We start from the raw sequence: 15,635 nt of genomic DNA, 5'->3' as shown, positions 1-15,635 counted from the left end.
GGAAGGTATTCTCCGGAAACTCAGAAGAAGGGGAGATTTAATAAGCTGTGTTTTGAGCCTGCCTGTGCTCTCTTTTACCCAGTTGTCCAAATACCAGTAAAAATTATATGATGTGTATGCTTTCCCCCCTAACATCAGGGTTGGAGAAATGGTGGTATTCATAATCTTAAGCAGGAGACATATTCATGTATCGCATCTCTCCTTAAAGGGGTGCTTTGTGTGAGCCTAGCGGTCACTGCACTGAAGTGAGAGCAGCACATCTTTCTCAATACCACCCTTCCTACGTAGCCCACTGCTGCTCCATCAAAAAAGGAACATATTATTCTATTATTGTAAATCAGCAAATAACCCTTTATCCTCAGCATGCCACTTGCAGTGCTCTGCTTTAGTTCATTTATATATAACAGAGGCAAGGAAGGGCCTTTTCAGCTGACAAGTGGGACCAAGTAAGTAAGAAAAATGGACAGGGTATAAGTAATAAATTATCATCATTATTCAATGTGATTTACTCAGTTGAAAACAAATTCTTTTCTTTACTATTTTTACTAAATTATTTAATAGTCCTGTACAGTATTCACATGGCCTGAACTTGAGGGGCTCCAAAAGTCCTGGTATTGGTCCCAGAAATCAAAGAAGCACTCAAGTCCTTTTGATATTCTCTTCACATATAATCTGTATTGAAGTCATATGCATCATCCAGGTCACCAGTCTTCTCTGTGTTGAGTTGCTTACCTGCAGAAGGGGGGGAAATGTCAGTCTGAAATCATCTGCTTGCTCAAGGTGACATTAGTCTTTTGAAATTCATTAATCATAATAAATGTACCTGTAGGTAACTTCCCCAAGTCTGCATTATTTGCTTTTAGCTCTTCAGAGGTTGTTTTGCCGCTTGCTGTTCTGTTGCTTTCCTGAAACAAGGTGACAGGAATGCAAAATGTCAACACGACAGCACTGATGGTAATTAAACATTTTTCTAAAAGCCAAAGGCACTGCATATTACAGCGGTACCTCTGGTTTCGAACGCTGCTAACCCAGAAGTTGCTGCTCCTGGTTGCAAACTTTGCCCCAGGATGAGAACAGAAATCATGCTCCGGCGGCGCGGCAGCAGCAGGAGGCCCCATTAGCGAAAGTGCGCCTCAGGATAAGAACAGTTTCAGCTTAAGAACGGACCGCTGGAACAAATTAAGTTCATAAGCAGAGGTACCACTGTATTTCAAACAGGAAGCTATTTGCCTGTTTAGGCAACACATGCAAATTCAAAAATAACCTACAAGTGTAGGTTGTACTGTCTCGACAGTGTACCCTTTTATTCATGGATAAGGACTGAGGCCAAGAACTCCACCCTCTCCGCTCTGCTGATGACTCTCAATATATTAATCTTGGTGCTCACAGATGTACCTCTTCAATATCACTTTCTATTTCATCCTCCTCTTCATCTTCTCCTTCGGTTAATTCCTCCTCATCTTCACTCGCTTCTGTCTTCTCCAAGTCCACTACTTCCTCTGGCAGTTCACTCTCTTCTATTATGCCCTCGGTGAAGCCAAGAGATTGAAAGGCAATGCTGCTTGCCTCATTAGGATATTTGCTACCTGTAAAAGAAATGTCCATTAATGCTATATGGGCAGAACTCTTGAAAGTGCTTTCCCAAAGGACAAATACTCTGGTCCGATTTCTACCAAAACGGTTTTACATTTTAAGTGAACTGTGCAGCAGAAAACATCAAAGGTGCAAGATGCTCAATTCATTTTCTAGTTTTAGTTGTATGTATTTGTCAGCACAGCACACTCGGGAGCGTTAAGTTTACATCTCTCGCTATAATCAAGATTCCATGGCACCTAACACAGTGATGCCACTGCTTGTTTGGACCCACAGAACTCAGTAGCAGCCCCTGAAAACTGAACCACCTCCCAACTGCATAGCTCTGTCTGGCCACTCATGCTAGAAGCTTAATAAGCTTCAGGAGATGGCTCTTAGATGTATAAAGTAATGCTGCCCACTAACAAACTAAGTGGTATAACCTAGCAAAACAACAATTACCCAACTGCTCTGAAACCCATCCTAAAGACCCAAGATAATTTGGTACACCAGCATCACCTTTTATGGTACTTTTGTTATCTTCTTCCAGATCCTGAAGATTAAAAGCCTGTTGTGCTGCTGCTACAATTTCACGGGAAAGGTGTGGCGACAGAGTCCATGCTGGAGGAGGCCGTGAATAGTAACTCACTTTGGCCCTAAGAGGGGGGTGGGGAAGAAAATTGTTTACAAAGGATCTAAAAACCAGGAATTTGCCCTATTTATTCAGGAGAAGCAGAGGGCTGTACAGCTGGCTTTACACTGTGTAAATTGCAAGGGGCTGGCTAGCAGACAAGGCACTCTGGTCCTGCCTCCCAGGAGTTAGCATTTAATTGTACACCCCCAATTTTCCACCTTGTTTCTGGGGCTGTAGCTGACCCCCAAAAAGGGGGGGGGGTGCAACTAGCAGAGAGAAAAACTCAAGTAGCAGCATTTCAAGGAAGTGCAGAAGTTTGACAAGGAGGGGTGAGAGAGAGGTTCTCCTTCACCACACCATGTTCTTTTAAGCACAGCACCTATTTCTCAGCAGCAAATCTTTCATGCAGACAAATGAGAACATATTTACCCTGTCCAATCGTACAGAAATAGTTTGGCCGCACTTTCTGTATCAGCAAGACCTCCTTTCTTCAGCATTCCTCTCTTCTGAGCAAGCAGAGTTAAGAACTCCAGAGAGGTTCTGTAGTCTGGGACGTTGTAGTGCAGCATAATCTGAAATAATAAAAAAAAGAGAGCCTCATATGTGTACACCAGATTCTCCAACATCACTCGTAAGCCCAAGCCTTTTAATGGCAAGAGCAGCATTTTCTTGCTCCAGTTTACATATCTAGACCATGGCAGAAAGCAGAAGTGGGTCAGAACTCCTTAGGAAGCACCGTTAAGCACAAAGCAAGATCAGAGTTGGATCTGATGTCTTCACTGTAACAGTAAGACATAACAAATATCCTCATTTCTCACTTGGCTAATACAGTAATAAGCATGAATCTGTTCAATGATGGGGCATATAAAACTTGAAATTCATATTTTATAACCCAACCAAATTCTCAGTTGTGATCTGTTTAAACTTTTTAAAGATTGCACTTTTCAATAATTACAGTATGTGCTGGGACCTCATAGTGAAGAGCAGGTAAGGAATAAAGTAAACAAGAGCATTAACTTGTTGAATCTTATCTGATTTAATCTAAAGAGTCTGACGTGATGGGCAAACATAGATGATTCTATCTGTGTGAACTTGATGCTACACAACTGCTACTGAACCTTGCCAGAAAGCAAACCAACAGCTATTTTATCAACACAACAGATGGAGAACCTGTGGCACTTTGGGTGCTAGTGAATGTCAACTCCCATTAGTTCCAGCTAGCATGGCCAGTGAACAGGGATGGTGGTAGTTTTAGTCCAACTACACCAGGAGGGCCACTGGTTCCCCATAAGTGCAACAAGTGTGCAAGCTAAACACACCCGAGGCCAATAAATTACTGGGAAACTATACAATAGCTTTACCTGCTGCTTGCTGCAATGCTTCAGAATAGCACCTACTGAACCTACTAAGTTTTCAGCATCAATGTCTGCAGTACTTCTCAGTGCCAAAGCAAGAGCAGAGTTGGAAGGCGCTGCAATGATACATGGACTATCTAACATCTTGATCTGTTTGTTGATGTGAACTATTTGTAGACACCTTTAAAAGAACACACACATAATGAGCATTAGGGTTTTGTTTGGAAAATATTTGACAAATAAGCAAATCATAAAGCAGGAGTGGAAAAGGTGTGGCACTCCCAAACTCCTATCATTCTCCACTATGTGCCCTTTTACTCTTGATTCAATTCCCATCTCTTCTGACAGCCCTGGTCCAATGAAGTCAAAACACCTGGTCTAGTTTCACAACTAGCAATTCTGACACAATTTAATTAAACATTTTATAGCACTCTGCTTAGCAATATGGAAGATTATATCCATCTGATCGCCAATTTGAAAATGGCTATGCAATGGGAAAGCTGAAAATGAAATATGTCATTGTTAGAATGGTTCCCCACTCTGTCCTGCAATACATCTCCCTAATGGGATCTCTTTTGTGTAAATAGAGAGAAGAAGTCAAACCACAGGACGGATCTTAGTGAAGTTGGTTGGCAATGCTTGCAAAACATTGTACCACGAAAGCAAACTAACTTAGTGAGGCCTCTGACTGGTCCCACGTCGCAGGCACGCACCTCTTTCAGACTATTGATTATGCTGCTTTTCCCTGTGTTAGGAAAACCTGAAGGCCAAAATAAAAACAAAGGTGCATTAGTAACCAAATTTGGCATGCTAGGTACTATCTGAAGAGGAAAGTTTTCATTTTCTTGGGAAAGAAATCTGCTGAAGACATTTCTTAAGCTCTTTGTTCCCAGTGAAGTCTAAGTGGGTTCAGCTGCAGTTCCTCGCATGAATCCCTTGCCCTCTCCTCTATCAGTTCTCTCTCCACCCAATTTTGGATTGTAAGTATCTTGGGAAGAGATTGATTGTTCATGCTGTTAGTACAAATAATTCTAAGAGCAACCTTCCTTTCCATTCATCGACCCCAGAAGAAATGGCCAGAGCAAGTATGAGCCAGAACATTTCACAGACAATCTCCACCCCCACAAAAAAGTGCAGTTGGGAAGACTACATGTAAAGATGGGCTCCTTCCCCTTCTTGGTAGAGTGAGTGTCAATAGATCTCTCCCACCCCCACCCCCACCCCCAAATGAGATGTTTATTTAGGTGGGATTCTATCCCAAGTTCAAAACACACCCAGGAGTAGAAACGTCATCTTCAAGTTAAATTATCCTCCAGGAAGACTGCTTACTTGGGAGGAATATTGTGGTATATATTTAATCTCCACTTCATTTTCTTTGCCCATCCCTTGCAATATTGCTGAGGGAGCCACGAGGGCTGTGGCATGCAGACCGCAAGAGAAATGTCTGTAGGTGGCACAGCCACCTTCTGATTTTTGGCCTTGATTTGTTCTCTAAAAATATTTCACCTATAGGCGTGTGAGATACACCCATTTTAAAGCTGCCTGCGGAGCGAGATCAGAGTTGGATCTGAAGTCTTCACAATAATGTAAGACAAAAGCATATATCCTCATTTCTCACTCCAGTGACAACAACAACAGTATAATCTCCTGGGCATGCACATGGTATTTCGAGCTCATACTGGGGCTTTTCAAGCACATCATTCCCACAGCACGTCCCTGAAAGGCTACAGCTAAAGGTAGGGGGCCTTTTTTGAATTGCCACCATGTGATACCACATAGCCACTAAAACTGCTGCAGTGCTCAAACAGATTATTATTATTGCAACCCAAGGAACTCCATGTAGACAAAAAATGGGGCACTTACCCACCACACCAACCTGAATAACTCTCTCTTTAGTTACACTGTGCTCCCGAAGGAGTTTTAGCAGGCACTCACTCCCAAAACATAAGCTGGATCTCGATAAATCAATATATGCACTACGTCTTTTTGTGTGCTTCTTCTGTTGCTGTAGATTTAAATTAAGACCGGGTACGTCAGCATCAGAGGAAATGATTTCATAAGGCAATGTGTTTAAAACAGGAACACATTTAAAAAACACAGATCCTGTGCACCAAATGGGGGAAAACACATTTTTCATACCACCCTTCATCCGAGGATCACTTTACAATATAAAAACACATTAGCACATACCGCAGTAACAAACAAGAGCAATACCCCTCTAAGTTTAAAAGGCCACAGAATTTTGTAAAGGCCTGGAAGAAGAGGAATGTTTTTGGCTGGCACCTAAAGATATGTAATGAAGGCGCCAGGCGAGCCTCCTTTGAAGACAGCATTCCACAATCAGGGAGCCACTGCAGAAAAGTCGCTTTCTCGAGTTGCTGCCCACCAGACTTCTCATTGAGGGGAAAACACAAATTTTTAAAATAACAATAATAATAATAAAACAAAAGACAAAAGACCCACCAAAAACAATGGAGTTAAGCTATCCACAACTAATAAAAAAACAGGGCAGTGGGAGCACCGTTCCCACACTGATGTATTAATGGGAGCATGTTTGTTGCGGGAAAAGAATAGCCCCAGCGCATGTAAATCTGCACCCACACAGAATTCCCCCACTCACGTCAAGAACACCGATTGGCTAAAGGGTCTCGGCCAAGCATACATATACAGGTAAATATACTGTTGCAACCTGTTAGAATGGAGGGAATGCAGTTTTGTATTAGGATTTTCTCTCTCTCTCTCCCATAACATTCCATGCAAGCAACACATAGTTCAGCACTGTTGAAAAGAGGGTGGGCTGTTCTTACCACAGTTTTGTCTTTTTGCTGCATCGCAGACTTAAAAGCAATGGTTGGCAGTTCCTGGTTTAAATAATCCAGCCATTTCTCCAAGTTCTCTTTCGGTATTAGGTCTGAAAGATAACATCACCACAAACGCCAATGTGCAAAAATTAGGCAGTGATCATATTGCTGGTGATAAAATGGTTTCAAGGAAAGGCAGCTGCATTAAGTCTGTTCAGTGGATTTGTTAGGTACTGATGCAATGGATGAAGCATATTCCAACCCATGAAAACATGCCACAAGTTACTTGGCAAATTCAAAGATGACTGTATCCCATCCCCTTTAGATGTGAGGAACTGCTTTATTTTCCTTGGTTTAGAGGAAAATCCAAATGCTAAAAAAACCCCAATACAGTCACCCCCCATTTACGCACGTTTAATTCACATGCGACTGTGAAACCTAGAAGTTGGGGGATAGTCCTGAAGAGCCTCAGCAAAGGCCCTCTTTGGGCTGCAAGGAAGGTTTCTTTGAAAACCGCAGCGGAGCTTTGCTGAGGCTCCCGGCGAACAGCTGACATGTGGGAAAGTGGCTGCTGTGGCTGTTGCTAAAACTACCCTATTGCAACCGGAACAGTGAGCTCAGAGTTGGATCTGACAGTCATCAGAGGTACATCAGTATCATTTTGTATCTTCCTCATAGCTCACATCCCACTGGAATGTTATTTAACTGGCTGACTGTACAAGTCCGCTAGGTAGTGAAACTTGGATGCTTGGATTTAAGTCAATTTCACCCTACTGATGCCAGATGAAAAGTATCTTGATACCAAACAAAAGCCATTACTTGTAATATAGCTTATTATTAAACACAGGAGGACATACTTCTAAGTAAACACAAACATCTACTTCCATTCCTAGGCATCACACGTTATAATGAAACCACTAATCATTTGGGCTTAACTAAACTAATATGTATTTGTAGAATTTAAAAAAATATTATTTCCACTTACCAATTTTATTTAAAACCAGCAGTATTTTTTTATCTCCTTCCATCTGACTAACAAGTCGCTCCACCTGTGGGCACCTGCTGCCTAGAGGGTCTCTAGCATCTAAGACTTCCAGCACTACGTCAGAAGCTTCAATCACCTAAACAGCAACAGGGGAAAGGTGCACATTCCAGAGTCAAAATCTGCACAGAAATGTTGTCACCATGTGCATTTGTAAGGAGTAGTTAAGATAAGGGCACTTTCTCTAATATAACTGAATCTTAACATCTGTTTGAAAGCAACCATCTCATTATTTTTAGAACCGTACAAAACCAATGACAACCATTTTCAAAACCAGTTGGGATCACTTGGAAAACAGGGCAGTGCTGGAGTCCCCAGTAAAAGAGATGTCACACAGCTGAAATGAAGGCATTAGGTTCCCTGGATGGTAAATGGCCACAGTGAAAGAGTTTTTCACATGACTGTAAAAAAATTACCTTTCTAAGCTCCTTGCAAAAGAATTTCGGTGACTTTTTCTCTGCCTGCCGGCTTTCCTTTGCTTTTTGTTTAGCTGCTGATTTCTAAGATAAAGTAGATACAGATATGAAAATTTAGTATACAGGAACCTAACATCACTTAGAACCGAAAAACTGATCATCAGGACTTCAATCTTTTAAAGCAAAAAGAACACAAAATGACATGACAATTACCGCACTGGCCCAAATATAAGCCGCACCCGCAAATAAGCCACACCTTTAAAATTTAAAGGGGGGGGGAGAGAAAAAAAGACAATACCTGGGCTGCTCTGGGGGGGGGGAGGAGCCACACCACTTTGCTGGCAGCGGGTGGGCAGCACGCCATTGCCCTGCACTCCCAGGCTGTTTCCTGGTGGGGGCGGAGCCCACCGTTTGCTGGCAGTGTAAGGTCACGAATATAAGCCACACTTTACTTTTCACAGTCATATTTTTTTCTTGGGGGGGGGGGAGGTGCGGCTTTTATTCAGGCCAATATGGTAAGTGCTCTGTGCAAGTATTTGGAAGAGACTCCTTTCAGCCCTACAAAACGTCACAATTGGAATGGGAAAAAATTAAAATTTATATATAAATAAATAAATTCCCAAGTATTAGCCTACATTTTGGGGAAACGTTCAGTTGGATCTGTCTGAATAAAACAAACTTCTGCTCATGCAGTGGGACTTCTCTTTCCTTCCCTCCTCCTGAGGCCTCCCCCATCTACTCTGTATCAAAGCATACCATGTAGGGTGTGCTTGTGGTGGGGGGTGGCCCACAATTGGAAGGCTCTGGATGTATTTGGCGTCTGGCCATTTTAGGCAAATGGAGGGGAATGTTGCCAAACTGGAAAGCAAGGGAACTGCAAAAGCCTCAACTGGCACAGATGTTTGGCACAGTATTGGGATGCCATTATTCCAAATGTCACAAATGATTTTTTTCATGTTTTGTGGAGTATTTCTGATTTAAGTGAAATGCATACCTTTTCAGAAAGCTTTACTTTAGCAGCATCCTTTTTATTAGCTTCTTGTTTGCGTTTCTTTTCTAGCCCCTTTTGCCGATCAAGCTTCTGTTGTTTCTTTAGTTCTTCACGCTGCTCACATGCACAAACACACAAAGGCACCAAGTTATATGCAGGATCTCCTACTGTATTCAGAAAAGCACCACAGCTACCCAGAATTCGACTGTGTTTTGTGTTGCAAACACCACCTTACAATCTTGCAAATGAAGCATATTAATAAAGGACAGCGGGAGAACGCCATGTCAGTGCTGAACCAGTTGCTAAGTTCCACTTTCCCCTCTGTTTGAGAGCTTGTGAAGTCACACAGAAGCAAATGCCGAAGCGTTTCAACACTTTGTGCTGAAAGTGCAGCAGAAATGCCAGTGCTGCAGCCCAGGTTAATTACTCAAATTAGAATATTAACCACAAATGTTGCTGGACTAATTAAACACAGTAAGAAATCAAAGCTAGCAAGTACTAGGTAGGTCAGAAGTGGGGAACCTATTTTAGCTCAACCTCTGCACGGTGTCTTTGTACAGTAGGATAGTTCATACGGATACCTCTCTTTATCCTCTGCCCAGAAAAGAGAGGACACATCCCAGCCAGGCAAAAACACTAGGGGTATGAAACAGGGCTTGTCAGGGAAGTGGCATGGGAAGTTTTCCAAGAACTGGACAGAGAGGCCTGGAGGCCAGTATTTGTTCCCTGGGCCCAAGGCTCTTCATCCTGTTACAGGCAAACCACTGACTGCTGAAAGTAGACAGTGATTCACCACAGAGTTCCATGACAATATGCCATGAATATGCAAGTTGTTTTACCCTTTGTTTCCTTTGTTCTGCTTCCCGAAGAACCTGCTCCTTGAAAGGTGCTGCATTGGGAACTCCGAGATCTTTCTTTGGCTTTTTGTGCCCACGTTTCTTGGCTTCCTTCCGGACTTTTCTGTTGTGTTCTCGCACCTGTAACCAACAATGGGCAGATTTTGCTATTAAAAGATGCTAACATTTGTTCATTGTAGCTGTTCACCCATATAGATGCTTCATTACACTGTGATCTGTGTTTTGTATACAGGTAATTCACAACTTGCATGCATTTAGCTTTATACGCTTGGTTAATAATAATAATAATAATAATAATAATAATAAGGGAAGGCGTTCAGGAAAAAGACTCCTACAGCCAACCAGAAGCTGCGTCGGACATTCAGGTTCCAAAGAACCTTCGCAAACCGGAACACTCACTTCCGGGGCTGTGGCGTTCAGGAACCAAAACGTTCGACTCGCAAGGCGTTCGAGATACAAGGTACGACTGTAGTAGATTGCACACTGCTGAGTAACTCACCTTTTTCTGTATTTTAAACCGTTTGTGGCAGGTCATACGCTTACTAGCTTTCTTCAACTCTGAAATATAAAAAGTCCAAAGGTAAATAAATGTCTGCAGATCCAAGCCAACAATAACGGGTTAAATGCATGCCGCAACCTTCTCATCCACAAATATAATCCGAAACACTATACAACATACATAATACAGTATAAAATCATACCACATATAGACATCATTACATTTCTAACACCACCCTCCAAAAAATCATTCCGAATATGAAACCAGCATACGAGGCAAAGGGCTGTTCCTTCCCGGTATGCAATTCTATCCACAAGTTTTGTTTTTAAGGTGGAAGTGCATTCAGAAGTGGCATCTCCACCTGCAGCCTTAAGTATATACTCAGTGTTCTGTGCTGCATGTGTAGCACAGCCTTAGATTGCACTACAGGAGCAGAAATTAAAGACTTCAACCTCCATTGCCATATCCATCGCATCCTCAGAAACTGCTTTGTCATGATTCAACCCTATGCCAATCTCTATAGTGTTCAATGAGACATGCTTTCTAAGGCAGGCATAGGCAAACTCCGGCCCTCCAGATGTTTGGGACTACAATTCCCACCATCCCTACCTAACAGGACCAGTGGTCAGGGATCATGGAAATTGCAGTCCCAAACATCTGGAGGGCCGGAGTTTGTCTGTGCATGTTCTAAGGGCATAGGAAGCTTCCAAAGAAATAGTGTACAATCAGGTGTGCCAGGCCGGGGGGGGGGGGAGGCCCGGGGGCCTTCTACTAATGGAAAAAGAATATAATATAATCATACAATGAAATGAGTCAGTACATATGCAGAAGAGCAGAGACATCTGCCTAATAGCGTCAGCCTTCCTCAACCTTGGGTCCCTAGATATTGTTGGACTACAAATGCCAACATCCCTGACCGACTGCCATGCTGGCTAGAGATGAGGGAGATTATAATCTAACAACATCTGTAGACCCCAGCCTGGGAAAGGCTGATATACCTAGGTAGAATTAAACCACCTGCAGGCCAATGAAAGGGTCCTCCATCTCTAGAACTTACCTCCTGGAAGCTGTATTTATGGCTACAGCCTTTGCTGCGCATGTTTACTCAGATGCTAAGTTTGGTTGATTTCATTGGGAGTTAAAGTGTGCAAAGGACTGCAGGCTAAACATACGCTGAAGTAAAAGCAGGAAAGGTGTTTGGATGGCACATGCCCAAGATTTTGAAATCCTTGCATGGGAAGGTTTTGTCCTTCACTGTTCAGCTTCTTGCTGTTGAGAACCTTTCCGGGTTTACAAGCATACATTTTAAACAGCCGGAAGTCTTCGCCAAAAGTGGAAAGACAGCTAACCCCTCCCTCTCTTACAGATTAAGAGCAAAGACAGACAGACAAGTTCATCTTCAGTAGCAGCCACAATTTGCCATGTCGTTAGGGTTGTTAGAAGGGAGCCCCATAGCCTCCAAATGTTGCGGCCTTCAACTCCCATTGGCTCCAGCCAGTGTAAGTAGGCCAAAAATTATCTGAGATATCAGTTCTGCCCAGTCTTTCCCAAACACCTGGGAGGGTTTCGGTGCTCTATATAGGGGAGCATCAACAGTCCGTTTTGAGAGGGCAAAACTTAGCAGTGAGTGAGGTTTCAGACGGCGAAAAGGACACGGAAAGATTGGGAGCAAAAGGAGAAAACACCGGGAGACCAAAACATTACAAGAGAAACGGGCCCGTGGACTGGAGAAAGGTGGAAAAACGGCCCGAGGAGCGAGGTGGGAAGCACACGAAGGAGAAGCAAGAGAACAGCAAAGGGGCTCCTCTTCACGTTGCTTGACCTTTTGATGTAAGGCCAAAAGCGGGTTTGGGGTTTTCAGAGCCCCGAGCAAGAGGATGGGCGCATCAGTGCTTTAAAAATAAATGTTTAGGGGCACTCTTATTCTCCTACTCATATTGAAATACTGCCCCTCAATGAGGCCAAACTTAGATTCACAAAATGTTCAGGGGTCTGCGTCCCCCACTGGGCGCAGTTCTCAAATCCCGCTGGCGAGTTTCGCCGCGCGGGCACGGGGCCTGTCACTGTAGGCGGAGATCGCGGGGGGCTGGATGGACCTTTGGCCTGATCCAGGCAGGCCTTTTCTGAGTTAGGAAACCTAAGTTCCTGAGTTAGACCCAGAAGCGCCTCTCCAATGCAGGAAGCACCTCGAGGCATGAGACCCCCGAAGCCGCGGCCGAAGAGCCCAGGCCACTTTCCCGCCTCCATGGAGGCCGCGATTCGCAAAGAAGTGGCCCGCCAAGGCGCACGTTGGCCTGGCCGCCCACGGGAGAGGCTGCGAGGCGACCTTTCTGCCTCCAGCCCGAAGCCCTTGAGCAGCGGCAGAAGCAGCAGCCGACCCTCTCCCCCCGCCCTCTCCCCAGCAGCGCTTACTGGGTCGCCTCATGGCTGCCTCGCAGGAGCTACTCCTCGCTCGTCTCCTTCCTCCGCCTCGTCTGCCCGGCGCTCCACGTGGAAAGGAGGAAAACCCGAGGCTCGGCCGTAAAGCGCCGCCCGCTCTCTCCCCCCCTCCCTGTCGCGCTCCCGGCCTGCGCTTGGCGGCCGAGGCTGGCTGCTTTTGCGACAGCGGCGGGCTCCCCTTTGAGCGAGCGAGCGAGGCTGAGCGGCAACAGTGGCGGCGACGCCGACAGCGCGGGGGGCCGTGGCGGCGACGGGGGCTGAGCGCGGCCGCGGCTGCAGGAGGCGGGGGAGCAGCGGCAGCGGCGGCTGGGTAAGGCGAGGCGGCGGGCGGGCGAGCGAGGCGGGGCTGAGCAGGGCGCTCGCGGGGAGGGCAGGGCAGGCAGGAGGCCGCGGCGGGTTTCCCTTTGTGTGGCTGCGGAGCTGCCGGCGGGTCGCTTTCGCCCCTGACCCCCTGCCCGCCCTGCCTCACCGCCTCCCCATATCCCCCTTCGCCCACCCACCCACCCACCCGCTCCCCACGCGCATCCCCATTCGCCCCCCAAATGGAACAAGAGCTTGGCCCTCGGGAGACCCTGAATGAACTCCTCTTGGCTTCCTAACCCCCTTTCCCCCCACTCTGAATTCACACGCCTCTCTCACACGCGACATCACTTTGCTTGTTTCTTGTTCGCAGCTGGTTTTCCTTCTCCTCTTAAACCTTAACCCCCCCCCCCCCATTTATATATTGGCTTGATTTGTTTTATTTTCTTTCAACTGCGATTTTGGAAAACTTTTTAACTTTTCCCTCTCGAAATTGCAAGCATGAACTTCCGCATGTGAGAAAATGATCTGAAGTTTTCACAGTGGTACGGGAGCAGGACGCACTGCACTTGTCAAAAGCGACACGGTCTCTTCTCTGAGAGATCTACCCCGCCTTGAATTTTAAGCATATGGAGGTGGCTGGCCCCCCATTTCCCATATTAATACCATCTAGAAAAATAAAGTTAGTACTTAGGGTGGTCACTGCATGTCCTTTAAGACCATGACTTAAAGCGTAAAGTGGAGTTCTCCTTTCCAAAGAGTTACACTGTTGAGAAAGTGACAAACAGGATGAATGAAAAATGTAGGAATTGTGCACATGGTACTTCAGCAAATATAGATAGTGCTACTATCTGATGTAAAGGCTATTGCATTTCTAAGGGCTGGTTTTCTGTGTTTAAATTTCAGAAAGGCTTACATTTAGGTGGAACATATACAGTATTTTAGAAAGATATCCAATACAGTGTTTCCTACACGAGAAGTGCTGTGTTTCTCATTGCTAGGGAAGCATTCTTTGGTGCATTTGTTTGAAACAAACTGTAAAAGCCTTGAGATGCTACTATCAGGTGGCATTTCCATATCTAACTTATTGACAAAATCTGAAATGGGCTGCATCTCTTGTTGACAGGCTGGGCTGGCAGGCTGCTGAAAACATTCTTAATTGGACAAGCCTACCCAGATGATTAGAAAGCTGATATAAATTTTAATCTGTTTTAGTATTTTAACTTTTGATATGGTTTAAACTATTGTTGTATAATTTTATTATTTTAGCTTTTTTAAAATCACTATGAGGGTTTTTTTGTTTTTGTTTTGTTTCCCTAACACTTTTTTTTCTGCTGAAAATTTTCATCCCTTAACTATCCACAGGTAGGTGTGAAAGTTAAGCAAGAAAATGACACAAAGGAAAGAATTTCTCCCAGCCTGATCTGGGTCGGGTCATTCTGATTTGGGTTAGGGAAGTGGGCACATGTGCTTTGGGTTAAAAAAATGTGGGGAATTCTAAAAAAGGGGTTCATTGATATAAAGGTAACATCTAGTTAACCTGAAGGGATACAGAGCAAGTTGCACATATACTGTCTTATAATAATTCTATATTCAGTTTACCAATTCATGACTGACAATAGGAAGATATGTAATACCGGGAAAACATTGTAGATGATTTACAGAATTAAAGGTAGCATTCAAAGCAACACTAAGGGAAACGTTTCATCAGTGCTTGGATTTCTCCTTGTGTGACAGAACATTGTCTTGCTCTTCTCCCCAGAGGCCCTTTAAATCTGTTCTGGAGGTTTCACCAACACTCTAGAACATAATTTGGAGTGGGATAGATGGAGAAGTGGAGTGGGTGAAACCCCAATTAATACTGCCCTAAATTTCCAATCTTGAACTCTACTTAGAGAATCAGGTTTCAGTTCTCTCTACTCATTGATAGCTACTTCTGAATAAGCAGGTATAGGATTAAACTGAAAGTCCCATTAAGTTTGTGTGATGAACTTCTGAAAAAACATAGATAGGATTATGCTGCGTGATGGTAAATAGCATTCCTGACTACTGCTGCCCTTCAGAAAACCAGGAACAAAACAGGTCCTGGAGTACCTCTATACTGCATACCTGCTCTCTCAGGAGGTGTGATACAACAGGTAAATCCCAGATCATTTGAATCTTCAAGCATCAGTTCCTCTGGGTTCATTTCATTTTTCAGTATCAGCTTATAACTTCATCTGAGCATTGGCTCATGGAATCCACACCTGTCTTGGATGTGCAATAAAAACAAAGTTGGGTGTTGCCAATATAGTAATGATTCAAAACTATGAGTGATATGTCTCAGTACTCCATATAGATGCTAAGTGGTTGATATGTAGGCGTGTTTGTATAGTTTTTGCATTTTCAAAATAAATACAATTATTGACCTTGTAATAAAACACAGGTGCATGTTTCTGATGCTGCGGACAGTACTAGACTTTGCTATTTTTGATCACACTGTGCTGTGGATACCAATCAACATATTCTTTATAATGAAGTATTTAAAAATATTTAAAATATTATGATTTGTGAACTGCTAATGCTATATAGGCAGTGAATCCCATACAATTATAGCCTCATTCTTGGAATTATGTGAATTGATTATTGCAGTTCTGCCCTATGAAAAACAATAGGAGTTTTAAGATCGTAATCTAATACTGTACTGCGCATGGGGAGTTTCACTTGCTCAACAGGAGTTCTCCTTTCTC

At 44.0% G+C, this 15,635-nt stretch overlaps 2 protein-coding genes and 1 long non-coding RNA gene across 20 annotated transcripts in view; 2 read left to right on the top strand and 1 right to left on the bottom strand.

Moving 5' to 3' along the window:
• Window positions 1–471: 471 nt before the first annotated feature.
• Window positions 472–12,707, bottom strand: GNL3 (G protein nucleolar 3). The gene is made up of 15 exons (XM_082214650.1): window positions 12,580–12,707; window positions 10,168–10,226; window positions 9,651–9,788; window positions 8,815–8,925; window positions 7,821–7,904; window positions 7,348–7,483; window positions 6,369–6,472; window positions 5,425–5,566; window positions 4,234–4,321; window positions 3,568–3,742; window positions 2,636–2,778; window positions 2,092–2,228; window positions 1,396–1,586; window positions 824–905; window positions 472–732 (listed from the first exon to the last, which is right to left on the bottom strand). Exons 1-15 carry the CDS (start codon window positions 12,590–12,592, stop codon window positions 662–664), a joined length of 1,674 nt encoding a protein of 557 aa, XP_082070776.1. The 5' UTR covers window positions 12,593–12,707; the 3' UTR covers window positions 472–661.
• On the top strand, window positions 4,336–5,399 carry LOC309527761. Its single transcript, XR_014217339.1, has 2 exons — window positions 4,336–4,541; window positions 5,185–5,399. It is a non-coding gene; the product is annotated as an uncharacterized lncRNA (long non-coding RNA).
• A 115-nt stretch (window positions 12,708–12,822) lies between the features above and the next one.
• Window positions 12,823–15,635, top strand: part of PBRM1 (polybromo 1) — a 58,815-nt gene continuing 56,002 nt past the window's right edge. For all 18 annotated transcript variants that reach the window (XM_082214630.1, XM_082214629.1, XM_082214645.1 and 15 more), the window contains exon 1: window positions 12,823–12,916. The gene's annotated coding sequence lies outside the window, so the exon portion shown is untranslated. The remainder of the gene's footprint in view (window positions 12,917–15,635) is intronic.

This window comes from Podarcis vaucheri (genome assembly GCF_965113315.1).
Source record: "Podarcis vaucheri genome assembly, chromosome: 2".
NCBI lineage: Eukaryota > Metazoa > Chordata > Lepidosauria > Squamata > Lacertidae > Podarcis > Podarcis vaucheri.
This window is presented reverse-complemented; position numbering and strand designations above follow the sequence as displayed.